The 26,271-nt window shown below is 51.1% G+C and overlaps 1 protein-coding gene across 8 annotated transcripts in view; it reads right to left on the bottom strand.

Moving 5' to 3' along the window:
* The window catches only part of COL22A1 (collagen type XXII alpha 1 chain), a 254,177-nt gene that overhangs the window by 218,126 nt on the left and 9,780 nt on the right, over positions 1-26,271 (bottom strand). For 7 of the 8 annotated variants that reach the window (XR_003793573.1, XR_003793575.1, XM_029222987.1 and 4 more), the window contains exons 2-3: positions 15,232-15,394; positions 10,325-10,891 (exon numbers count right to left, since the gene is read on the bottom strand). Coding sequence is in view for 5 of the 8 variants with exons in the window: in XM_029222987.1 (XP_029078820.1) it covers positions 10,325-10,891; positions 15,232-15,322 (658 nt within the window). In the remaining 3 variants the exon portion in view is untranslated. Of the gene's footprint in view, positions 1-10,324; positions 10,892-15,231; positions 15,395-26,271 lie in introns of those variants that run through there. The other variant, XM_029222992.1, reaches the window with a different exon arrangement.

Below are 26,271 nucleotides of genomic sequence, written 5' to 3'. Positions count from 1 at the left end.
AAATATAAATATATACATACACATATACACATACAGATAGAGACAGACGAAAATATAGACATACATAAAAATCACACCCACAAAGTAAGAGCAGACAGCTGTAGAGCGTGTGCTCAGGGCCACCACTGTGCTAAGCGTTTTCCTCGTCCCAACGCTTAGGTCTTCACAACACTCTACAAGGTGGAAATGTCACCATCATCCTCTTTGTACCAATGAACATGCAAGGCAGAAGGAGGTTAGGGAACTGGCCTGAGGCTTCACCCAGGCTGAAGAGGCAGGGCTAGGCTGCTCCAGGCGCTGGGGCTGAACCAGCACGCGCCACGGCCTCCGCCGCCAGCCCACGGGCTGCACTGTGGGAATCACGGTGCACGTGCAAACCTCCTCTGGGAATCTACCTGCCGGGACAAATCCACACGGAGCTCAGTACTAAAAGTGCTGCCGCCATGAGAAACCAGAACCCAGAAGCAGAGAGAGTGACGGGCAGGCTGGGGAGAACTCAGGACACGAGGGTACCTGCTCCTCACGTGGAGCGGGACACACGGGTTAGAAAGTGTGGACGAGATGAGCCGCATCCCCTGGATCAGCAGAGGCTGAGGCAGAAGAGCTGGGGTTTTTACAGGGGGTCATGCAGATGTAGCAGAGAAAGGAGTCGGGCAGGGGCCTCGTCAGGCTTGGGCCTGGCTGGGCAGAGCTGGGAGACTATTTCTTCTTCCTTGATGTACACAAATGAAAAATTAACGACGGGTGATTTTAGTTTTCCCTCAATTTCAGTAATTTTCTAATAAAATTCCCCAGCACATAATCAGAATTAAGTAACCCGATGATTATTTCCAGGGGGTGACCTCAGTCATGACAAGTTTACCCGGGAGGCGCTCCCAGTGACCTTTGGGCCAAGGGCGGGGCCCCAGCCGTGCTTCCCGAGGCTGGTGTGGCCCCGAGAGCCAGGCCACAGGCATCCGCGTGGCAGCTCCAAACCCACAGCTGAGGCGGCCGCTGATTCTGCCCGGGCTTCAGGCCCACCCAGAGGACGAGCTGGGCGGGTCGCCTCGTGGGAACACGTGCTCCCAGATACGTGTATGTGTGTGTGTGTGTGTGTGTGGCGTATGTGCATAGGTACGCACGCACGTATGTGTGTGCTGAGTTCATCTCTGAGTCTCCAGGCCACGCAGAGGGATGTGGGGATGGAGACAGGGGTGGGGACAGGAAGACTTGGTCACTGGGGACAAAGCCACCAGCAGGGCTGTCCCCTCTCTGATGACTACGAGACTCAGGTCCTAAGGGAGACAGACCCAAAGAAACTCCCAGGCTGGACACGCCACCCAGACATGCCGACAGCCAGCCCCAGGCTCCCCGTGGGTGTCATCTCTGGGCCGTCGAGGGGACAGACTATTCCAGGGGGTTGAGGTGCGCTCTGCTTCTGGCTGATTCCTGGCCTCCTCCTGGCAGGTGGACTTGGGAGAGCTGAGCTGCAGAGCTAAGCCTCGACATCTGCCCCCGACAGTGGCAGTGGTAACGCTCTCCTCGTGGGCACTGTGACTGCCCCTGCCCCCAGCCTGGCCCCCAGCATCTGCTCCTCCAGCATCAGGACCACACCGCCTGCAGGCCCTTGGCTTTGGCACCTGCCTCTCCCTGGAACTCTGGGCCCATGGATCTCTTCCTGGATCAACTCAGGCCTTCCTAACCCTCCCGCCTGAGACCCTTCGTCACATGGCCCTGCTTTACTCCCTTCAAAGCACTTACCACGCTATGAAATCACCTTCCCGCTTACTTGATCTTGTTTTTTCTCCATCTCCCTTCCTTTCTGGAAAGTACTGCCCTAAAGGCAGGATCGCATGAATCGCTCACCATCGTGATCCCCTTGCCTCACAACAATGTCTGGGAGATAAGAGGGGAACAAACAATCTGTGCTGAAGAAAGAACCCAACAGTGCAGTAAAGATCCCTGAGACCTGCACCGCTGTGAGCTGGTGTCCTGCAAGGTCTATCTAGCCTGGTCCCAGTGACACAAGTAAGTTGTGTTATTTACTCAAACTGTTTTCTGCTACAAGAAGAAAAAAGCATAGAACAAATTTTCAAGCGAACCTAACGATCCCCTCATCTGAAGACGCAGTGGTCTGTGACAGCCACGGTCAAAAGCAAGAGCAAGCCTCTCAAAGAATCTCAGCACCCGCCCCCAGACTGACCTCACTTAGGATCACAGCGGCTGAATCTGTGAGCGGGTCTAACCAGTACAGGAAGCTGAGCCTCTCCTCGGAGTGGCGGGGGACACACGCAGAGTCACGCACTCTCAAAATGCGCGGCTGGGGTAGAGATGCTGACGTTTTTCCAGTGTGAACTGCAGGAGAACCATAAAATCCATCCCCGCCTCACACCAAACAAGCCTCTCTCTCCCTCTCTCTCTCTCTCTCTCTCCCTCCCTCTCTCTCTCTCTCTCTCTGTGTGTGTGTGTGTGTGTCGTCATGGGGAGTATTGCATCCAGTAGACAAAACTCACTGGAACAGCACATGGACACACAACACACAGAGAGAGGGAGGCTTTGTGTCATGAACCACAGAGGCACAAGCGGCCGCTTCTGTGCCCTCATCCACACTAACACCCAAGGGCTAAGGGGCAGGGGGAGGGGAGTCAGGGCCACCAAACAGTGCCCCCAAATAGAAGCAGGCAGAGGCTCCCCCAGCTGCGGCCGCTGGCATGCCACAAGCTCACTAAGTGCCACACCATCAGCTATATAAAGGCTGTTTCGTGGCCACGACTGAGCCTGGGGTAGAAAAAGCTCTTAATTACAGACGAGGCTCCGGGGCTGCGCCTCCGCCCCAGGCTCTGCGGGAAGCCGGGCTGAGGTCCAGTCCCCTGGGAACCTCATCAGGTCACAGAGGGGCAGGAACTGATGCCGTGACACGGAGGCGCTTCCCTGGATGAGCCTAAGGCCGGGGGACAGTGAGCCACGGGCCGCAGCAGATCTCAGGGGAGGCCACTGGGTGAGGCTGCCGAAGTGGCGACGCTAGAAGGTGCATCTCTAACAACACCGCCGCGCGTGGCTGCTGCCGCTGCTGTCGCTGCTCCCCTCCTAGGTGTGCGCAGAATCTTTCGTTTGCGGAACAGGGATGATGATTTCTTCAAGTACAGTGAGCTCCATTTATCATTTCAACAAACAGCCACTGGTCACTGGGCGTGAGCCAGGCCTGGGCCAGGCATTGGGAGGGTTCAATAATTAGGCATCCAATAGGATTACAGAAGGATAGCGTGAAAAAACTCAGACTTGCAGGCAGCAGGTTCTGAGCTATGTGAAGAGCTGAGAGCCTGGTTGCCTGTGATCCCGGATAAGCCCCTCAGCCCCTCAGTGCCATCAGCAACAGAAGAGGAAAAAGCAGGAACTGACTTAGGGGGTTGGGGAGAGGCTTCAATGCCATGGTGGATTTAAAGATGCTTCCTAAATATCCGCAGTGACCAGAAAGAACTCAGGCCCTGCGGTCAAACAGAATGGGGTGAAACACCCGGCTCTGCTCCCTGCCAGTGGGGCCTCCTCGGGGAGAGATCCTAACCAGCCACGTCACCGACCAATCAGGAGTGGCTAAGGTCTGAACGCCAACGTTAAGTGTTGTGCCTATTAATTCTGAGAACGGATGGACACACAGGGTAAGCCATAAATGCGTTAGAGAAAAATCACGGGGCAGCACTAAGTTATCCTATGTGCAGCTATGACTTAGGAAGCAGGATGTGCCCAGGAATTCTGCTCTAAGCAGTGGTGAACGACGGCACCCTGAGGCCTGAGAACAAGGACAGGTCAGGCCCACGGGTGGTCCAGGAGCAATCTGGACAAAGAGAAGCTTCTGCAATGGCCACCCTGAAGAAGCGCTGCCCCATCCCAGGCCTGGTCCTGTCCCCACGTCACCCCTCCTCTGCTCACACGGTCACTCCCAGCTGGGCTTCCAGGCCAGACCAGCCACTGCCTCCAGACCCCCGCCTGTGCTGCCTTAGGAGCGGGGCGGCCGCACTGGCCCCTCACTTCCTGTGCACTGACCTGGGACTCAGCTTCCCCTCTGTCCCCCAGAACTGCCCCTCCTCCCTTCTGTAGCCAGGCTGCCTGGAAAGCATGGGCTCTAGAAGCGATCAGACCTCCGTTCTCCGTCTGCAGCAGCAGCATCACAGAAGAAGAACAAGGGCAAAGGAGGAGGAAGCAGAGGTGGAGAAGAGCCTCACATGTAAAGTTAGATCCGCTAGAAGCCGCAATTTTTAAAAAGTAAAAAGAACCAGGTGAGGTTGATTTTAGGAATATATTGTATAAACCCTAAATTTCCAACACATTATCATTTAAATATGTAATCAATATATATAAAAAATATGCATGAGATGCTTTACTCTCTTTTTCATGCCACGCCCACAAAATCCGGCGTGTATGTCACTCACAGCACTTCTCAGTTCAGACCAGCCCCAGATTGGTCAGTGCCCACATGTGATGGCCAGCACGGGTCTAGAGCACTGGTGGCTTCCCCACGTGCAAAACGTCAGCAGGGACACCCAGCCCCCGGCCCTGCCAACCGGGCTGGGTGGGGACAGAGTGAGAGTGTAATGCAAAGACCCTCATCAGCCTTCAAAACGTTTGGTGCTCAGAGAACAGGAGACTCTCTCAGTGCTGTTCACAGCCCAGGGAGTCGGGTCAGGGTCCTCTTCCTCTGCATCTGTCCTGTCATCGGAAGATTCAGCCCATCCCAGCCTGCCTCCTCCAGACCCTCACCAGCCCTCAAAATCCAAACAGACATTTCTCCAAAGAAGATGTACCGATTGCAAACAAACACGTGAAAGGATGCTCAACATCATTAATCATTAGAGAAATGCAAATCAAAACTACAATGAGGTGTCACCTCACACCAGTCAGAATGGCCATCATCAAAAAATCCACAAACGATAAATGCTGGAGAGGGTGTGGAGAAAAAGGAACCCTCTTGCCCTGTTGGTGGGAATGTTGATTGATACAGACACTATGGAGAACAGTATGGAGCTTCCTTAAAAAACTAAAGATAGAACTACCATACGACCCAGCAATCCCACTACTGGGCACACACCCTGAGAAAACCATAATTCAAAAAGAGTCATGTACCACAATGCTCACTGCAGCCCTATTTACAATAGTCAGGACATGGAAGCAACCTAAGTGTCCATCGACAGATGAATGGATAAAGAAGATGTGGCACATACGTACAATGGAATATTACTCAGCCATAAAAAGAAATGAAATCGAGTTATTTAGTGAGGTGGACGGACCTAGAGTCTGTCATACAGAGTGAAGTAAGTCAGAAAGAGAAAAACAAATACCATATGCTAACACATATATATGGAATCAAAAAAAAAAAAAGGTTCTGAAGAACCATTGCAGGACAGGAATAAAGACGCAGACGCAGAGAATGGACTTGAGGACACGGGGAGGGGTAAGGGTAAGCTGGGACGAAGTGAGAGAGTGGCATGGACATATACACACTACCAAATATAAAACAGATAGCTAGTGGGAAGCAGCCGCATAGCACAGGGAGACCAGCTCAGTGCTTTGTGACCACCTAGAGGGGTGGGATAGGGAGGGTGGGAGGGAGACGCAAGAGGGAAGGGATATGGGGATATATGTATATGTAGAGCTGATTCACTTTCTTATAAAGCAGAAACTAACACACCATTGTAAAGCAATTATATTCCAATAAACATGTTAAACAAAATAAAATAAAGGGTTTTTTGTTTTTGTTTTTTGCAGTACGCGGGCCTCTCACTGTTGTGGCCTCTCCTGTTGCGGAGCACAGGCTCCGGACGTGCAGGCTCAGCGGCCATGGCTCACGGGCCCAGCCTCTCCGCGGCATGTGGGATCTTCCCGGACCGGGGCACGAACCCGCGTCCCCTGCATCGGCAGGCGGACTCTCAACCACTGCGCCACCAGGGAAGCCCAAGGTTTTGTTTTTAAAGGGGAAAAAAAAAAATCCAACTGTTTGCCTCTGATAACCAAAATACGCACAAGTGAAATGCTCAGTTACTGCTGGCTATGAGTTCAGATCTGCTGAATATTCTTGGCATTTGGGAGGCGGTAGATCCTTGCGTGAGTGCCTCTGATGTGCACAGCACCGCAAGTGCAGCAGGGAGCACAGAGCTAACTCCGGGCCGCTGCTCTCGACTTCTTTTAAACAATATTTAGGCAGCTCCTCCTACATAGCAGGCTCTGTTCCAGGTGCTGGCACCGCAAGAAACAGACTTTCCCTCGTGAAGCTTATATTCTTATATGTGAAGGCAGCTTCTAGGCAGATAAACTAACAGAAATTTCCAGTGGCAGGTGGTAACCAGCGTGCACAGTCCATGGTGCAATAATCTGTCACTTCCCTGCTGCCTCCTGGAGATAAAAGCTTCTCAAGGAAAAAGACTGCATCCTGGGCACCTGGCGTGTGCCCAGCAGAGGACTCACTCAGTGTGTGACTGCTGAATGAACGAGTGAATGAACGAATGGATGGATGGATGGACTGAACTGAACCAATGCTTACAACACGTGGTTGGGTTGAAGTTGGATGAATGAACGGATTAGCGTGAACACACTACGGCTGTTGAATGAACGAACGAGGGGGTTGGGTGGACTGATCACGACACCAAAACCCCACATTGTTAGTCTACGATTTCCCAGATCATGAGTGTGAAGCCCCTGTCAGAACGGCTCTGATTCAGGCTGCCAAGTCACCCATAGGTGCCCTCCCTGGGCCAAAAGACTTCTAGCTGTTTGGATGCTGTGATGCTCCTTGATTTAATCTACTACGTGCTTTCCACTATGTTACTGTTCGCTCTTTTATTTGTTTTGCTTTGTTTCTAATTGAAGCAATTGTGCAGAGATTCTGCTTCGTCTGTCCCCAGAACAGAGCAGACCCTCTCAGCCTACAGCTGTATTTACAAAACGGATTCCCTTCAGACGACTAAGAATAACTTGAATCTTCCATCTATTCAGGCATTCGGAGAAGCCTGTCTAGAGAGAATCGTGGGTTTCTCCTCATGTTATCACGGTGGATGTGTGGCGTGCTGGGTGGGCTTGCAGCCCTTGCCCCGTGGGTACAGCCCCCGGTGTCTCTGCCTGGGTCAGACCCCTTTCTTTGAGGGAGGAGAGGTGGTAATTAACTCCACTCCCCAGCGTCAAACAGGGTCCTGTGGTTTAGGCCCCAGATAGTCAGCCTGTTTCCACTCGGAGGCCACAGCGATGGGCTGGGAACAGTCGTAGGGCCTACAGGCGTCCAGTCAGGCTGAACCCAGGCCTGTGGGTCACCCTCTCCTCTGCTGGGTCCAAGGACTCTCGCGACTCTGAGGTCACTCAGAGCTGTCTTGGGCTGGCAGCTCCTTTTCCCTCCCACACCCCTGCTCTCCTTCTCTGTCTTGCTCTGAGCCCAGGAGGCTGGCCCCTGTCACCGTATCACCTGGCCCCTCTGGTGTCAGATGAGGTCAGGCCAACGGTAAGTGCCAGCCAAGCGGGCAGGGAGTGAGGCAGGGGCTCCTTTCCCGCTCCCTCTGGGTCATGGTTGAGTGGGCAGCCGTGTTGCTCCCTGAGGTGAGGAGACTACAGCTCATGACGGGCAGCCCCTCCCCACCCACGGGCCCCAGCATCATTTCCATCCCTGCTACCAGCTGACTTCTCCTGCTACTGATTCCCGGTGCCTCGGCATCCCTCGGTGACCTCAATCTTCCCTAAAGAGAACCCCCATCAGCATCTCTTCAGTCAACACTGGTCACTGCCGAGACCCCGACACACACATCAGCCAAGATCAGAATTAACACCAAGAAAGAAGAGCCTGGGAACAGGGAGAGTGAGAGGGCCTGGTCTCACTGCTCGAGGCTGCCTGACCCCTGGTCTCTTCATCCTGTGTGATGTCAACCTGCTTTACTCTTTAAGCAAGTTAGAGTGGGGTTTTCTGTTACCTGTGATCATCGTCCCTGACTCAGACCCAAGGTCAATGGTGCTGAAATCCGTGTTCTGGGGGCACAGGGGGATGAGGCCAGCATTCGGCCTGGGTTCTGTGCCCAGCCCCGCCGTTGTATTCACCGGGCAACGTGACTCAGTGGCCTGCCCTCTCCAGGGTTGTCAGAAGCAGTCCCAAAACCATCCCCTGGGCACAGAAGTTCTTCAAAATCTACATTCTGCTCTGCCAAGATGCAGAACCAGTTTGAACCCAGGCTGGCAGGATGACGAAATGCCAGAGGGTAGGGTCTAGAAGCAGCCTTGCTTCCTAGGTCCCTGGGGTCCCTGGATCAAGGCTCTGGGATGGTAGTTGGGTGCTCATGGACCCTGAGCCACCACGTTGGATGTCTGCCCCTTGGCTAGGCCCGTGACCTAGCGTCTGGCTCTTGTCAGCCCGGATTTCTTGAGCATATGCACCTAGATCAAGCCTTCGCCTGGCCCTGCCCAGGCTGTTCCTTCTGCCTTTCTCCTCTTCCCCAGTGTGGCCCCGCCACCTCTCCGGCCTACTGCTGAGGGCCCATAAGCCCATGATCTCAGCATTCTAAATGCCCTCAGCAGCAAAAAGAAGAGCATCTGTACCTTAGGAGGTTGCAATGAGGGTCAAATGAAGTCACTAAGGAAGTCTATGGCCAGTGAATTGCACACTGTAGACTAGGTGACTATCTCTCAGCACTCTGGGCATCAATTTCCTCATCTGTAAAATGGGCCTCGGCATCAGTGTGCCACCCGCCCCAGCACCATTCTCTGAATTTCCCCAGCAGTCTCGTGAAGGGGCTCCCTTTTGCTTGCTGTCCTGCCAGCATTCCATTCTGCGTAATGATCTGACCATGTCACGCCCTGCCAAGAACCCTCCAACGCCTCGCCTTGCACACAAGGCCCTCCTTCATCTAGGCCTTGACCATCACACAAAGCCACCATCCTCCACTCTGCTCCTTTCCTCTGGCAATTTCCAGTTCATTGACTAAGTGCAGCCACTTAAGCTTGAGCTCTGTCTTCTAAACCATCTACGTGTCACCTCCTCCAGGAAGCCCTCCCTCTTCTCAGGGTCACCATCCACCAAACCACAGCAGGATCCCACCCATCACATTCCTTTTTTGGTGCCTCTTCCCGCCATCTAGACTAGGAAAGCCTTGAGGGCAGGTGCTGTGTCTTATCTTTTTCTATAGGCTCAGAAGTCAGGCCACACAAACATGAGACCCCCAGTAAGTATCTGTGAATAAGTAAGCAGAGAAAAAGCCACAAAGTGGTAAAGAAACCGAGGGCGTCCAGTCTCAGATATGAGTCAGCTGCAAGCCCGGCCCATCCCTGGGACAAGGCACCTGCCTCTCTGGCCAGCTGCTCCCACTGCCAGTCCCTCCTCCACTGCCCCAGGCCCCTGCCCCTGCTCAGGTGCGACCCTCTGGGCTGCCCCAGCCAGGGCGCAGTCCCCCAGAGAAGTCGGCAAGACAGAGTCTGACACTCTGCTCCCTGCCCCCGCCTGGGCCCTGGAGGCGGAAGTTACCCAGCAAGGAGGAAACATCACCCCAGTGAAGCAGGCAGAGGCTGAACCTGGAGAAAGGCCGGCACAAGAGAAACTCACTTCACCCCTCCTATCCTGGAGAGGGGGCTAGCCTCAGAATGACCCCACTAGGGTCCTGGAGGTCAGCCGTCCAGGTCAGAGCCCCAGGGGCCCCTGGATCTCTGCCCGTTGTCTGCCCCCTCTGCCCACATACTCCTTCCTCTCCATCCTCCATCCCCAGCCACAGTCAAGATTCCAGGCAAATAACTCGGAGGCCTCGGGTGATCTCAGAGGGCACGAGGTCAAGAGCCCTTGGCCTCTGGGACCAGCAGTGGGCTCCTTGGACTCCGCTGTCCTGCCAGCATTCCATTCTGCACAAAGATCTGACCATGTCACGCCCCGCCCAGACTGACTTGGGCAGTTCCCAAAGGCGGTCTGTGCCCCCATTCTTCCATGACCTCTCACTGCAGCCCCTCAGGAGAGGTGCAGGGCCCGACGTCTCTCAGCTCTGCGTGCAGATATTCTGGCCAGGCCTCTGCAGGCACCTTTTCTGACTTAACAGCCCTGGGAGGCCAGTGGATGGTCCCCATTGCAGACATGAAGCTGCAACTCAAGAGACGTAACCAGTCTCCGAGTATCTCAGGCTGGGCGGGGTTCAGGACCCAGCTCTCTTTAATTTTCTTTCCACCTCTGCCTCCCTGGACGCAGGGCCCACGGGGCAGGACCCTGGGTGATGGGCCCGGACTGGGGGTGGGGAGCTCTCAGTTACTGAGCTGGCCGGGTGGCCTCTGGCCCCGCTCTGCGTTGCAGCCGGGTCCCGCCCCGCCCCGCCCCGCCCCGCCCCGCGCGCGGGTCCCTACTCACTCTCGCACAGGCGGCGCCGCAGCTTGCCCCAGATCTTGTCGATGGCGTCGAAGTCCGACACGTGGAAGACGTGCGCGGCCCTGGGCTCGGAGGCGATCTCCTCCAGCTCCTCCCGCAGCGCCTCGCCCACGCCCACGGCGAAGATGCGGATGCCTGCGCGGTGCGCGGCATCGGCGGCGGGCAGCACCAGGTCCTGGCTGCGACCGTCGGTCAGCAGGATGGCCACCTGCTTGAAGGCGCGGTCCCCGGGGCGGCCGCCGGCCCGCGGCGCGAAGCTGTGCCGCGTGACGTAGCGCAGCGCGTCGCCCGTGTGCGTGTGGCCGCCGTGGTAGGCCAGCTGCCGCGCCGCCGCCTTGACCTCGGCCCGTGAGCCGAAGCGGCCCAGCTCGAAGGCCGTGGTCGGCCGGTCGCTGTAGCGCACGACGCCCACGCGGGTGCGGTCCAGGCCCACCTCGAACGTGTCCACCAGGTTGACCACCCACTGCCGGACCTTCTCGAAGTTCTCCTTGCCCACGCTCGAGGAGGCGTCCAGGAGGAAGACCAGGTCGTAGTGGACGGTTTTGCAACCTGCAGGGGCGACAAAAAGGGCGACGGGGGCCGCTGGCTCGCAGGAAAGGCAAGGTCCTTGGGGGCGGGAGGCGTGGTCATCCGGGTCTCGCAGACCTGCCTCCAAGCCCCGCCCACTCGGCCTCGCGCTGCGGGGCGGGAGCGGGGCCGGAGCGGGGCCTCGGCTGCTGCCTTAAAGCCCCAGCCTCGGGTCCCTAAAGGTCACATGACTGGGAGTCTCTCCGAGGTTGCTGTGAGGTTCAGCTGCCTATAGATATAGTTAACATATATATTTATATACATAGCTAATACGTATATTTATACAAGTGGATACCATATATAATTGTATATATAATATAGAACTATATAATTATAGTTTATATATATTTCTAAAAGTGAATAACATATACAATTATATATAATATACTATGTAATGATAGATAAAATATATATGCATAATTATATATAATATAATTATATATGTATATAAGTGAATAATACATATATAATTATATATTATATAATATATGGATGTTATATAAATATGTATAATTTTATATATAGCTTATATATATATTTATATAAGTGAGTAACAATCATGGAACACTACCGTACCCATTTCTTTATTCCCATTATTTTGGTTCGAAAGTGACTTCATTATCTTTCAAACCTACTATAAATAATGCACGCCCATTTCAGAAAAAGCAGAAAAGGCAATCAAAAAATCTTTAAACGCTCATATTTCCATCTGCTCCGAGATAACTACTGCTAGCCCACGGTGTATTTATTTATGTGCTATTTCCATATAATTATCGATGGAAGTGGGCCTGTACCAGACGCACTGGTATATCAGCTGGTTTTACCGCATCCAGCGATGCTCTGGGAGCCCATTTCCAGTGTGATAATGCCGGTTTCTATGGCTGCAGAGATTCCACTGCAGGGATGAGCATAATTTATTTAGCCAGTCCTCTCTTGTCAGATAGTTAAACAGTTAAAAGTATTTCACTATTAGAAATCACGTAAGTTAGACTGCACTCATATATTTTAGAAGCTCTATAGTGCTCTATAAAAAATATGCTTATATTTTTACAAATATAAATTTTATATAAGCTATGTGATGCTTTTGATTAAACAAAATGCAGCACTATATAATTTATTTCTGATCCTCAGGGCAGCCCTGTGCAGAGAGCTTGTTCGTCCCCATTTCACAGTTAGGTAATATGAGGAAAAGTATCTTCTAAACTCCAAAGTGCTGCACAAATATACAGGGGAACCATCAAAATGCCCTTGTCTCGATTTTTCTGGAATCTGAGTCTTGGCCACGCCGACAGCAGCAACTAATCAGGCTTTGGGAACACCTGGCACAAACATCTGATTAGTGAAAATAAAATAAAAACAAACCAAAAAAAGAAAAAGAATCCCACTTTGTTAAACTGTCCAACTGGCAAAAGTCAGAGAGACCGTGGTAGCCAGTGAGAGCGTAAGGAGAGTGCCTTTGTGGGCTCAAGAAGTGGCCATGGGGTTTGTCACCCCACTGTCAGGGTCCTAAAAGCCTTTTACAGAAGAGGGTATCTTTGGATCCACCAATTCCAGATTCCGTGATTTAACTGAAGCAAACTAGCAGATAAATGGAAGGGGAAAAAAATAAAGATGTATAAGGAAGTTCATGGCAGCACTGCCAAGCAAAATTCTGGAGACTACCTCCATGATCATCCATAGGGAACTACTTAAATAATAATCCTCCTGTACTCATTCAGTGGGATGCCAGGAAGCCACCACAGCCGTGGCCGGGCCCTGCAGGAACCCTTATTTACCAATGTGGAGACATTTTCCACTCTGTTGTTGGGTATGAAAAGCATGTGTGTCTCTGTGCACAACTGTGTATTCAGGAGAGAAGCTACAAAAAGAAACATAGCTTATTTCTGGCAAGCAGAACCATGAGTGAATGGTATTCCTTTGTACTTCGGATTTTGTGTTTACAAGCAATGCATTAAGTTCAAAAAACAGAAAAATAAAGCTAGGCATATTTATACACACACACACAAATACTTCTTATCCTGCCCTGAGCCAGTGCCTCCCTTGAATTTTCCACATCTACCTTCTCCTCTAGTTTTTAAAATCCAGGTCCGATCCGCTGAGGAGCTGAAATGAATCCCTGCCTTCGCCGGATTGATCCCCTAACAGGATTAGAGTTTTAGAAGTGTGTCCGCCCAGATGTGTGGACTCAGAGATAATTCCTGGGGAGTGTTTCTTCTTGACACAAAAGGTCATCCTTTTGTCTTTGGGACAGTGATGTCCCAGCCTGATCAGAATAATTGCTGCTGTGCGCCAGGGAGGGCCCGCCCTGCGGCTGTAATCCTCTAGGCTGCAGAAGGTTCATTTGTGCAGGAGGCCTCGCCAAGGGGCCACTTTCTCCTGGAGGCCAGGGAACAGGCTGGGTCTTGGGCAGGTGAGAATGAAGAGAGGTGTGGTGGGAAGGGTCCTGGCTTCTGGCCTCGGCTCTGCCACAGGCAAGGGCCCTGTGACCCGGCAGGCGACTGCTTCCCCTGGGCCGCCACTCTGTGAAATGAGGGCACGGACAAAAGGTCCTTGGGCCTTCCCACTTCTGAATTTGATAATCCTGGGTATGGCCTGGGCACGTGGGGTCATCCCAGGGGACACAGAAAGCTCCTAGGAAGCCCCACATTCCTCCCATGAAAACCAGGACGCCCACACTCATCACTGTCTTTCTAGACAGCCGGGCTTTGTGAGGCTCAGGCAAAGCAGAACTTTGTAAAACGATGGAGAAACGGAAGCCTCTGGGGTCCGTTGTTTGTTTTTCATCTTCTTTGGAGGCCCCGGATAAAGGGCTTGGCTCTGGTCAGCACTTCTTGTGTCCCCCAGCCTCACGGGGATGGAGGTAGGGGGATAGGGCCTCTCTTTTTTTTTTCCAACACTTTTCAAAATTGAAGTACAGTCCATTTACAATACTGTGTTAGTTTCAGGTGTATAGCAAAGTGATTCAGTTATGCACATAGATGTATATATCTATATTATTTTTAAAAATTCTTTTCCATTATAGATTATTACAAGATAGCGAATATAGTTCCCTGTGCTGTAAGTAGGTCCTTGTTGTTTATTTTATATACAGTAGTGGGCATCTGTTACCTCAGTTCCTCATCTGTAAAATGGGGGCAGCATTTTACACCCAGCCGTATAGTGACAGGCGCTCTCCCTGAGATCCGGTCCAGCTGTGTGCCGTGGACGCAGTGCGCGGGCTCTGGGCTGGGTGCTGTGATACAGACCAGACCAGCTCAGGTCCCTGACCCCTTCTCCATGTCCCCCACTGACAGTGACTCCTCCCAGGAGGCCCTCAGACAGGTGGGCAAACCCTCCTGTCACTTCTCACCCCCTCCCTCCCGGGCCTCCTCTGCTACAATAACTTCCCCACTTCCCGTCCACTCACTGTCCCAGCCGCCTCTTCTGGCTGGACTCCAGGGCATCCAACGCCCCCCAGGATGTGGTCCAACGTCCTCACAGAGCCAGACAACACAGCAGGGCACTAACCTGCCCACTGTCCCCAAACCCTGTATGCACTCAACAGAGACACACCTTCAACACATTCTATGATTGACACAAGATGTGTGTTGAAGCAACCTAAATGTCCATCAACAGAGGAATGGATAAAGAAGATGGGGTACATATATACAATGGAGTATTACTCAGCCATAAAAAGGAACGAAATAGTGCCATTTGCAGAGACGTGGATTAGAGACTGTCGTACAGAGTGAAGTCAGAAAGAGGAAAACAACTATCATATACTATCACTTATATGTGGAATCTAGAGAAATGGTACATATCAACTAATTTGCAAAGCAGAAATAGAGACACATGTATAGAGAACAGACTTAAGGATACCAAGAGGGGAAGGAGGGGGGATGCGATGAATTGGGAGATTGGGATTGACATATACACGCTACTATGTATAAAATAGGTAACTAATGAGAAGCTACTGTAGAGCACAGGGAACTCTACTCAATGCTCTGTGGTGACCTAAATGGGAAGGACATCTAAAAAAGAGGGGATGTATGTATACGTATAGCTGATTCACTTTGCTGCACAGCAGAAACTAACACAATATTGCAAAGCAACTATACTCCAATTAAAAAAAAAGAAAAAGGTGTGTGTTCACTCGCACACACACATGCACACGCCCCAGCTGCACGACTGATTCTGACACACCAGCTGGGGGACACCTCCCCTGTGATGACCTGCACTCTCTCACACACAGGCGCTAGCCCACCCCGAGGCCCACACCCACACACGCACGGACGCGCACACAGACGGCTCTGTCTTCAGCCTGGCACAGCCTCCAGCCCCACCTGCCCTCTGGGCCTGACAGCTGCTGTCCCCACTCCAGAGCAGCAGCATCCAGAGGAGATGGGCCACGACGCTCCCGTGCAGGCTGCCCATGGCTCTCTCGTGCTTGGGAACAAGCGTTTCTGGGCCAGGAAGAGACGCCGTTAGGGTCTACTGGAACATGTCCTGTGTGGAGAAAGACACGCCTTTAGAGGAGGGCCCTTGAGCTGAGAAGCTGCAGGAAGTAACCTCTGGGCCTCACGTGGGAGGAATTCCCCAGACCCAGCCTCCCCCCTGTCTCCACTGCTCAGACTCCACTCTTCACACAGCCAAAGGTGTGACTTTCTAAGAGCAAAGCCCAGTGTTACCTCCCGGTCACTGATTCATCCAGCCCTTCCCCCACATCCATCCATTAGCAAATTCGTGTTAAGGACCTGTCAGGCCCCACATTATCGGATCCCTAAGGCTATGGCCTGTTACAGTACCATCATTATTCTGATCATATTTTCTACTTTTAGACATTAATAGGCTGTTTCATTCGTTTAACATGTCACAAGAGGATATCTTTGTACCTAAGTCTTTGCCCCTATTTAATTATTTTCTTACAGTAGGTTTGTGGGAAAATACTTAGGGTGTCCTATGGGTTTTGAAAGGACCCTGATATGAATTGTCAACCTTCTTTTCAAAAAGGTTGTACCATTTCCACTGCCTCAAGCAGTGTGGGAGTGTGTGTGGGTGCCCCTCTCATCACATACCTGGCAGCACAGAAGTAGCATCATTCCTTTGATCTTTGCTAACTCAGTTGGACAGACACCGCTTCTTGCTTTCTATGCATTTCTTTGATCCATGTGGTTTATTAGCTAAACGATTTCCCCTCCTGTATATTTTATTTTCATGTGGATGGCCATTTCAAAAAGTGTTTGTCATTGCTCACTCCAAAATGCAGGAAAAGGAAACAGCTTATAGATTTGACCATTGATTGATTCATTCACAAAGATTTACCAGTGGCCCTCGTGTGCCAGGTTCTGAGGGCAGGCAGATGAATGCCACCAAACCCTCCCTCACTGACACCTGGGAGACAGGTAAGACACAGGCCAGGGTAAAGTAGGATAAAATGACACCGGCAAAGGGAAATGGGGAGGGTTATGGGAGCGTGGGGACAGAAGGGGGATTGCCGTGTGACCATTTCAGGAGACGGTCAGATGACATGTTCCTATATATAGAAAAGCCTAAAAATTACAAAAGCTGTTAAAACCAATAAACGAATTCAGCAAAGTTGCAAAATGAAAAATCAACATTTAAAAATCCATTGCATTTCTGTCCACTAGCAGTGAACAATCCATAGAGAAATTAAGAAGAATAATTCTCCTTACGATAGCATCAAAAAATAGCATAAAATACTTAGGAATAAACTGAACCAAGGAGGTGTAAGACGTGTACACTGAAAACTGCAAATCACTGCTGAAAGAAATTAAAGAAGACCTAAATACATGGAAAGACATCTTCTGTTATTGCTTAATGATTACAGGGCTTCTGTCTGGGGTGATGAAAATGTTCTGGAAATACTGCTGATGGTTCACAACATCTGAATGGAATTACTGCTACTGAATCACACACTTAAAATGGTAAATTTTATGTTATTTACTTTTTACCACAATAAACCCAATAAAAGATGTCCATATCCTAATCTCTGTGAATATGTTACGTTACATGGTAAGGAAGAATTAAAGTTACAGGTGGAGTTAAGATTACTGATTACTTGGGCTTCCCTGGTGGCGCAGCGGTTGAGAGTCCGCCTGCCGATGCAGGGGACGCGGGTTCGTGTCCCGGTCCGGGAAGATCCCACATTCCGCGGAGCGGCTGGGCCCGTGAGCCATGGCCGCTGGGCCTGTGCGTCCGGAGCCTGTGCTCCGCAACGGGAGAGGCCACAACAGTGAGAGGCCTGCGTACCACAAAAAAAAAAAAAAAAAAAAAAAAAAAAAAGATTACTGATTACTTGACCTTAAAAATATGGCGGCTAACTTGGAGTATCTGGGCGGGCTCAGTGTAATCACAAGGGTCCTTACAAAGGGAAGAGCCTGGGTCAGAACCAGAGTGATGGCAACCTGAGAAAGACTTGATTGGTCATTGTTGGCTTTGAAGATGGAGGAAGGGACCACAAGCTAAGGAATGCAGGTGACCTCTAGAAGCTGGACAAGGCAAGGAAAGGGATTCTCCCCTATGGACTTCTAAGGGAACAACCCTGCCAACCCCTTGATTTTAGCCCAGTGAGACCCATTTTGGAATTCAATTCAATTGAGAACGTTACAATAATAAATCTGTGCTGTCCTAAGCCACTAAGTTTGGGGTGATTTGTCATAGCATCCACAGAATACTGAATGGTGATGAGAGTTGAGGGGAATGGAGGACCCAGTGGATGCTAGGGGCGTGGTGAGTGGTCCCTCCTGGCAATCTCCCACCCAACCCCTTCTCTTCGCCTGCCTCCTACAAATGTATGTTCAGGCCCTTTTCTCTGGGCTAAATCATGTCCCCCAAATTCATATGTTGAAACCCTATCCCTCAGTGTGATGGCATTTGGTGGTGGGGCCTTTGGGAGGTGATCAGGTTTAGATGAGGTCATGAGAGTGTGGCCCCGTAATGGGATTAGTGCCCTTATAAGAAGAAGAGGGACTTCCCTGGTGGTCCAGTGGTTAAGACTCCGCGCTCCCAACGCAGGGGGTCCGGATTCGATCCCTGGTCAGGGAACTAGATCCCACGCGCATGCCGCACGAAAGAGCCCACATACCACAACTAAAAAGCCGGTGCAGCCAAATAAATAAATACATATTTTTTAAAAAAAGAAGAAGAGTTGTCAGGAGCTCCTCCCGCTACTGAAGGCAGACCGGTTGGCCTGACCACAGAAGCAGGCAGCGGATTCTGTAATAGCCCAGGAGCATCCCCACACCTGGGCTGAGGCCGGCCCAACCCCACATCCCAGGCGGCAACACAGCACACTCAGCCCTTTCGCATCTCCATCACCCACCAGCGCCAAAAAGACAGAAGCAGCTTCCGCTGGTTCTAGTGTAGATGGGGGCAGAGCTCGCCGGGTGGTCAGGAGGGTGGAACCTCAAACCAGAGTGCCTGGTGGTACAAATCCCGGTCACTCACCAGCTCTGCGATCTCAGAGAGACACCTAATCTCTCTGTGCCTTAGCGCCCTCACTTGAGGAGTGGAGAGAATAACAAAACCTACCGTAGCTGGTTGTCGCAAGGGGGTCATTGTAGAGATTAAATAACATCAATAAAACTGCAAGTAAAGTCTTAGCCCAAGCTTAAGGCCACATCACTGACGTGAGCCAGAGCTGGCACTCCAACCCATACCTGCTTCCTCAGCCCACCCGCCGTCCAAGGGTGCCTTGTACCTGGGGTAAAACCCGGCATCACTGGAGGGCCTCCACACTGTAGATGCCACACATCCCATCTCTATAACAACCCCACGGAGCGGGCACCGCATCTTCCCTTCACAGGCCAGCGAGCTGGGGCCGAGAAGAGGGGAGGTGCCCCCAGCACACCGTGCTGGTGAAGGGCAGAGCTGCGTGTGAAAGCAGATCCACGGGACTCAGAAATATTCTTAATTGGAAGCTCCTGCCCCCCCAAAAAAGCAGGTGTGGGCTCCTGCTTAATTGAAAGCTCCCCTAGGGCCAGTCTGGGCCGACCACTGTCCCAGTGAATATTTGCGGAGTTGAAAATCCACAGTCCTGATGGCAGGTTCTCTAGAGTAAAGGCTGGGGAGACACGTGTGTGCCGTGAGCCAGGCAACTTTTAGCAACATCTTCTCTGCAAGTCAGTACCGTTGGCGCCACCCTCCTGAAAATGAACCTGGGATCAGGGAGCACAGACAACTCCGCTAGGCACCCAGGCCAGCAAAGATGGAGCTGGACCTGCCATCAGGCCTGAATGACGCCAAAGTTCACACTCTTTCCAGCACTAACCTTTAACACATATCGCATGCTTACGAAGCTCCAGGAGCTATTCCCAGGGCTTTATACATAATAAGCCATTTAATCTGAAAGACAGGTATCACGAGACCCATTTTACAGGGTAAGAAACTGAGGCACAAAGGGCTTAGGAAACTGCTCATGACCTCACACCTAGTAGCTGGGGTTCAGCCCCAGGTAATCACAGGCCCACACTTGTAATCAAACAACAACATGGCTTCTTGGGAATCTGGCTGGAGCAACACTTATTTCTTGAGCACAGAAACAACGTGGGAAACAAGCAAAGGCTACAGTCAAAAACCAAGCCATGCATCCCCCAGAGGAAAGAGAATGGCCTTTTCACCCGTTGGTGTGATGGATTCCATTAAGTGATTTTCAAACTTTGAACCAGCCTTGCACACCTGGATCCCTCCTACTTGGCCGTGGCCTAGAATTCTTTGTACACATTGTCTTATTTGATCCGCTAATATTTTGTTGAGGGATTTTGCATTTTTGATCATGAGAGATATTGATCAGTCCTTTGCTTTTCTCGGAACGCCTTTGCTTGATTTGGGATTAGGGTAATGCTGGCGTCACAGAATGAGACAGGACATGTTCCCTGTTTTTCTACCTTCTGGAAGATAGTGTAGAGAAGAGAATAACTGCAGTGTTCATAACAAAATGCCCACAGAGGAGGCAGGCCTGGTATGGAATTCTGTTCGTTAGCCCCAGAAATGAGCATCCCATCCCCATAAGACGGGAAGGACCACTACTCCATAGGGGATGCCGTGAGGGTTACACGAAATAATTTCTACAAAGCATGCAGCTCAGATGCTGGCCCAGAGCAGGTGCGCGGCAAGTGTGAGATCCGTGTCAGTCAGCTTCCCCGCCCACTCCAAACCACCTTAGGCTGCAGTCCCAACGAGCATGGGTACCATGATTCCGTTTCCCTCTCACCAGCTCTTTCCAGGGTCTGGCTGCCAAGCTGGCACGAAGCAGGCCACACCCTGTCCCTGGAGGCAGGGCTCTGCCATTAGTCTCCAAAAGTCCAGCAATTAATTTACTGAGCTGAGTTCCTTCCACAAGCCGGCCCATCACCATAGTAACCTGCCTTCCCTATTCAGGGACTCAGAGGTAGGGGAGAAAAGACACTGAACAGAAAGCAATCTAGAGGGAGGAAATGAGATCTGGCACATTGCGAGGGCAGCCCGGGCAGAGTGCGAGCTCTGTCTGCTTCAGAGGGTCTGGCCGCTGCCCACTGGGGGGTGGGGACTGCGTGGAATGAGGCACCACTGATGTGTTGCTGAGGCGACAGGCGATGCTGTGGGCAGGAATCTGGTGGCGACATAAAAGCCTGGGGTGCTGTGTCCAGGCCACTGAGCTGGGTCCTTCTGAGCCTCTGCTGTGCTGTCTGTGAGGCAAGCTTGCTGGTCAAGAGGGGCAGAGGGAGCTGGGTAGCTTCTGTCTCTGTGGAAGCTCTAGAGCCCAGCTGCCTGGGAAGTGCTGCAGAGCCCGCCTCCTGGATTCAAACCCCTGCCCCGTGTGACCTGGAACAAGCCCTCTTCAGTCACCAAACAGACCGAGCACCTTCTGTACACAGGTCCTGCACAGACACTGACTGCTCCCGGGTGGCTGGCACAACGATGAAGCTTCTATATCAGAACCCCTGTGTTCAAAGTCCGGTTCTGCCCGTGACTCGCTGTGTAAACCAGGGGAAGTCACTTAACCTCTCTGGACCTCAGCCCTCTCATGTGCGAGTGGGGATAAGATCTGTGGCACTGGCTATGGGGAGGATTAAACGCATCACTACACGTAAAGAAGCTTTGATCACAGCGGGTCTTAAGGCACACTATTTTTGTGATTTTCCAATCCTTTGTTTCCTCACCTATAAAATGGGAACAACAGTCCCTACTTCATAGATCTGTGGGAGAGATTACGTGAGGCAATGGGGGTGATAATCCTTTATAAAGTAAAATGTTGACCATTATTGCCATTATCAACATCAAGGGGAGAATTGTCAGTTTGAGCTACTCAGAGAACTCAGCTGATGTTGACTGCATAGGGGTACCACGGCCTTCACTATTTTATTCCCTAATTCAATCATGCCCTGAATGCATGTCAAGTACTTACTAAGTGCCAGGCACATGGACTAGGACACTTTCTCCAAGGACCTTGAGACCTAATGGTGGAGACAGACAAGCAAGTAGATGCTTACATTTCTATGTGGTCAGTGTTCTGATAGAGGGAAGGACTTGACTCAGGCCTGACAGTCAGGGAAGGCTTCCTGGAGGAGGGAACGCCTGATCCGAGCTGGGAAAGATGGGTGGAGAGGAGGCTGGGGGACAAGAGTTGCTTTCACCAGGAGCAGCCTGCCTCCCTTCCAGTATCACTGTGGGATGAGCAAAAAATAAATTATTTAGAGAAGGAGGTGAAAGGAATGGTGAAAATTCAGGCTTGAGCAGAAGGCATGAATTCATGTCAATAAAGGCAGTTGAGAGACTTGTACAGTGACCCAGGAAAAGGGGTCAGATTCTGCCCCTGGGACCAGTGGATGTCCTCATGCATGGGAGTGGCCTATACTGATGTGATTTAGAAAACCCTGCTAAGAAGGATGGATGGGGTAGAGGGACCAATGAGGAGGTTCATGCAACGTCCAAAAAGAGATGCTGACAACCTTTCCTAAGACAGTAGCAGGTCAAGTGGTCCAGCTGCAGACTCCAAGACACCAGGTGACCGGCAGGAAGTGGAGGGACAGAGGGAGGAGAGAGTCTGGAAGAAAGCCCAGATTGCCAGTTTGAGCATCTGGGAGCCAGTCACTGAGTGGAGTGGGGATGGTAAGCTCGGGCAGGTCACAGTGAGTGACTCTGAGACACCTGGAAGAGAGCCAGGTGGAGAAGTCAAAGACAGACAGACATCTGAGTCTAGAGCTCGGAAGAGAAATTGGGGCTGGAGATCCCCCTGGAAAAGTGAAGAGGGAGTGGAGGACAGAGCCCTGAGGGGAAGCAGTGTGCAGCCAGCGTCGGGGCAGGGAGAGAGGTCAAGCGTCCCCCTTCCCATATTGGGGTCAGCCTCACTTTCAATTACTACCACTTAGCCATACAAGTGCACATGCTATAGTACTTCTGTACCTTTGGTTTCTTCCCCTGATCCAATGTTTTCCTGTGACTTTTACGGTGGAGAATACTCTGAGGTATACTTTTAGCTAAAAATGAACAAACAAAACCTTCAAGAGATTAAAAAGATAAGCCATAGAGCAGGAGAAAACATTTGCAATAGATACATCTGATAAAGAACTGGTGTTATCCAAAATACACCATAAACTCTTAAAACTCAACAATAAGAAAACAAACCACCTGATTTTTAAAATGGGCCTATCATCTCAACAGACATCTCACCACGGAAGATACACAGATGGAAAATAAGCACATGAAAAGATGCTCCACATCACCTGTCATCAGGGAAATGCAAATTAAAACAGCAGCGAGAGAGCACGACACCCCTATTAGAATGGCCCAAGTCCAGAGCACTGACACCACCAAATGCAGGCGAGGCTGTGGAGCAACAGGAACCCTCATTCACTGCTGGTGAGAACGCAACAAGGTGCAGCCACTTCGGAAGACAGCTTGCTGCTTTCTTACAAAACTAAACATATTCTTACCATATGACCCAGCAATCACGCTCCTTGGTATTTATCTAAAGGAGTTGAAAACTTATGTCCACACAAAAATCCTGCACGTGGATGTTTATAGTGCCTTTATGCATAATTGCCAAAACTTAGAAGCAACCAAGATATTCTTCAGGAGGTGAATCAATAAACTGTGGAATGGAATACACATTCCATTGTATGTATGTATGTATTCCATACAATGGAATGTTATTCAGCGCTAAAAAGAAATGAGCTATCAAGCCATGAAAAGACATGGAGGAGCCTTCAATGCATGTGATTAAGTGAAAGAAGCCAATCTGAAAAGGCTACATACAGTATGGTTCCAACTATATGACATTCTGGAAAAGGCAAAACTATGGAGGCAAGAGAAAGATCCATGGTTTCCAGGAGTGTGAGGGGAGGGAGGGATGAACCAGAAGAGCACAGAGGATTTTTAGGGCAGTGAAAATACATGTCCAACCCCACAGAATGGCAGCGGATCCAGGAGGCTGTGTGGTAACAGATATGGTGAACATACAAAGGCACAAATGACATGAACGGTAGCCAGAGCCATGCTGTGGTTTCATTTGAACTGTTTTCTCTCTTCATAGCAAGCTGACAAAATGGTTATTACAACTGGGGAATCTCAAGTTCAGGAAGGTTAAGAAACATGTCCCAAATCATACATCCAGGAAGTTACAGAACTGCAATTTAGTCCTAGGCCACTATCGTCCTAAATCCTGTGTCCTTTTAACTTAACCGCAGAGGACTGGTCTCTGTCCTCTATAGAATGGAAGAACTTGTTCGGGTGTCTCACAGAAGAGGAGGGAAGAAAAGAGCTCGGGCCTTTAGGAGCCTTTGGTCCTGATAAGCAGCAAGAGCATCCATCCAGTCCTCACGTCCTCTCCATTCAGACGTCACAGATTTAAATGGAATCAACTTAAGCCCCACGCTGCCAAGACGCAGGATTAACTTGATTGAAGGAGATGGAAATAGAGTGAGAAATGTGTTTTCCTAACCTCCTTCTGCATGCTATGGAATTCAAAAATATTTCCTATCAGTTCTTTTTTTCCCTTAGAAGAGGCCAGATGCCAGTCGTGTTTCTCTGCCAGTTGCTAAAAACTGTGAATGAAACCCAAGCCCTATCTCCTCTTGAAACAAAGGAGATTTCTTAAACTGGCCCCCAAAAGGACTTGAAAGGTGCATCGTCCTGCTGAAGCCATTGCCCGCTCCTTCACCCTTCTCCACAGCCTGATTAACTAATCCGACAAGCATTTATCCATCGAGTCCCAGACTAGACAACAGGCGTTGTTTTAATCACTGGGTGTGGCAACATCTCTGCCTCCTTGGAGCTGACTTTCTAGGGAGGGAAGAGAGAAACTAAACCAAGAAACGAACAAATACCCATATGGTTTCCGAGAGTAATAATTGATTTGAACACAACAGGGTTATGGGATAGAAGGGGACGTGGTGGGCAGGACAGTTTCTACACGTTGTAAAAGGAAAGTCTCTGCTGAGTTGGGGACATCTGAACTGGGATCTGACTAACGAGATGGAGCCGGCCACTCAGAAGGACGGGTGGGGTAAGGAGGACAAGGCCTCTATCAAGTCTCGGATTTCTGCAACCAACAGCCTTGGGAGTGTCTCCAGGCCTCAGGCTGGCCCCTGACCTCAGCATTTGCACGTCCTCGTAAGAACCAAACGAGGCTCCCGACACACAAATGTGACCTTTAGACTCATGGATGCAGTGGCCCCTCACTGCCCGCGACAGGGCTCCGAGTCCTCGTCACAGACCTTCAGGCACCGGCTTGTACCCACCTCTCCGGCCTCACCTCTGTCACCTGCTTGCCTGTGTGCTTGGCCCTCTGTGAACAGGGGAGAAGACAATGGGAGCGCTGCCAGTGCCGGGGCAGGGGAGGGGCAGCCCGCACTCCCAGGATGCCATGCGGCGAGGATGAGGGAGTTTCCCATGAGTCAAAGGAACATCACAAAAGGAAGCTGGGTTTGGGTTATTGGGCTGGCACCCGACCAAGAGAGCTGTTTGCACAACAAGGAGACTCCAGCGGGTACGCAGCCACAGAGGGCACTGCCTGCTGGGGCAGAAGCGGAAGGGGCAGGGGAGAGATCTCCCAGGGTGGGGGGCTCCAAGCCGAGGAGGCTCCGTTAGAGAACCACCACTTGGGTACCCGCAACACAGTGAAGCGTGGGTGGCAAGGACAGCCAGGAGAGGGCTCCCCTGCAGCCACTGAAGTAGGGTCTGCTGCCCCCCAAGCTCCCCCTTCATCTTCACCCCGACCCTCCAGAGACAGAGGAAGAAGAAGCGAAAGAGCCCACTGCCCCCTCCGCCACCCAGGTCCCTCAGGACGATGGTTAACATCGGCAGTGATGGGAGGGCAGAGAGCTTTAATGTGAATACAGGATGAAACTCCGAGACTGGAACAGACTGGACTAGCCCTTGCAGCACCTGAAAGTGAACAAAAAGTTATGTGATTTGGTCAAGATTGGCTAAGGGACAAGAAAAGGGGTGTTGACCTAACAGGCCTGGAAGCACGGATGGGGAAACATGAAACCGTTCCACACTCCCGAGCTGCTGAGCGTCAGGTGTGCAGGTGCTTACCTGAGCATTATTGCTATTAATCACCCCCTGCGTGCGACCGTCAGGCCTGACGGGGGAATAAGAAACATGTGTCCTACCGCTAATCCACTCAAGGCTGGTGGCCCTCCCAGTCAGAACGGATGTGTGCATGAATCCAGTTAAGATTCACCAAACATCAACCACACAGCAGGTGCACAGTCAGGATATTTATCTTCTCAGCCACAAGGAATCCCCACGGTGGCCTGATGTGCTCAGAGTTACTGCTCCCTTTCACGGACTGGAAACCCGAGGCCAGGGCATCGCTCAAGGCCACACAGTTACAAAGTGGCGGAGGCTGATTTGCAGCAACATGGATGGACCTAGAGATGATCACGCTAAGTGAAGTAAGCAGGACGGAGAAAGACAAATACCATATGATACCGTTTATATGTGGAATCTAAAAACATGATACAAATGAACCTATTTACAAAACAGAAACAGACTCACAGACTTAGAAAACAAACTTACGGTTACCAAAGAGGAAGGGTCGGGGGGAGGGATAGATTGGGAGGTTGGTATCAACATATACACATCCTACCACATATAACATAGATAATCAACAAGTTATATACATAACTGAATCGCTCTGCTGTACACCTGAAACTAACACAAGACTGTAAGTCAACTATACTTCAAGTTAAAAAAAAAAAATCCAAATAAATAAAACGGCAGAGGCTGGATTCACTTTCTGGGCCACCCACCTCCTGGGGCTGCTGGCTGCCTCCTAAAGGGAAGCAGGGTGTAAGCGGAAACAGGAGTCCAGGACAGACTGTGGGCCCTTGAATGTCAGTGGTCTGAGTTCTGTGCTTCAAGTAACACGTAGCAAA

Source organism: Monodon monoceros, unplaced genomic scaffold (genome assembly GCF_005190385.1).
Source record: "Monodon monoceros isolate NGI ecotype Baffin Bay Population unplaced genomic scaffold, NGI_Narwhal_1 Super_Scaffold_14, whole genome shotgun sequence".
NCBI classification, from domain to species: domain Eukaryota; kingdom Metazoa; phylum Chordata; class Mammalia; order Artiodactyla; family Monodontidae; genus Monodon; species Monodon monoceros.
This window is presented reverse-complemented; position numbering and strand designations above follow the sequence as displayed.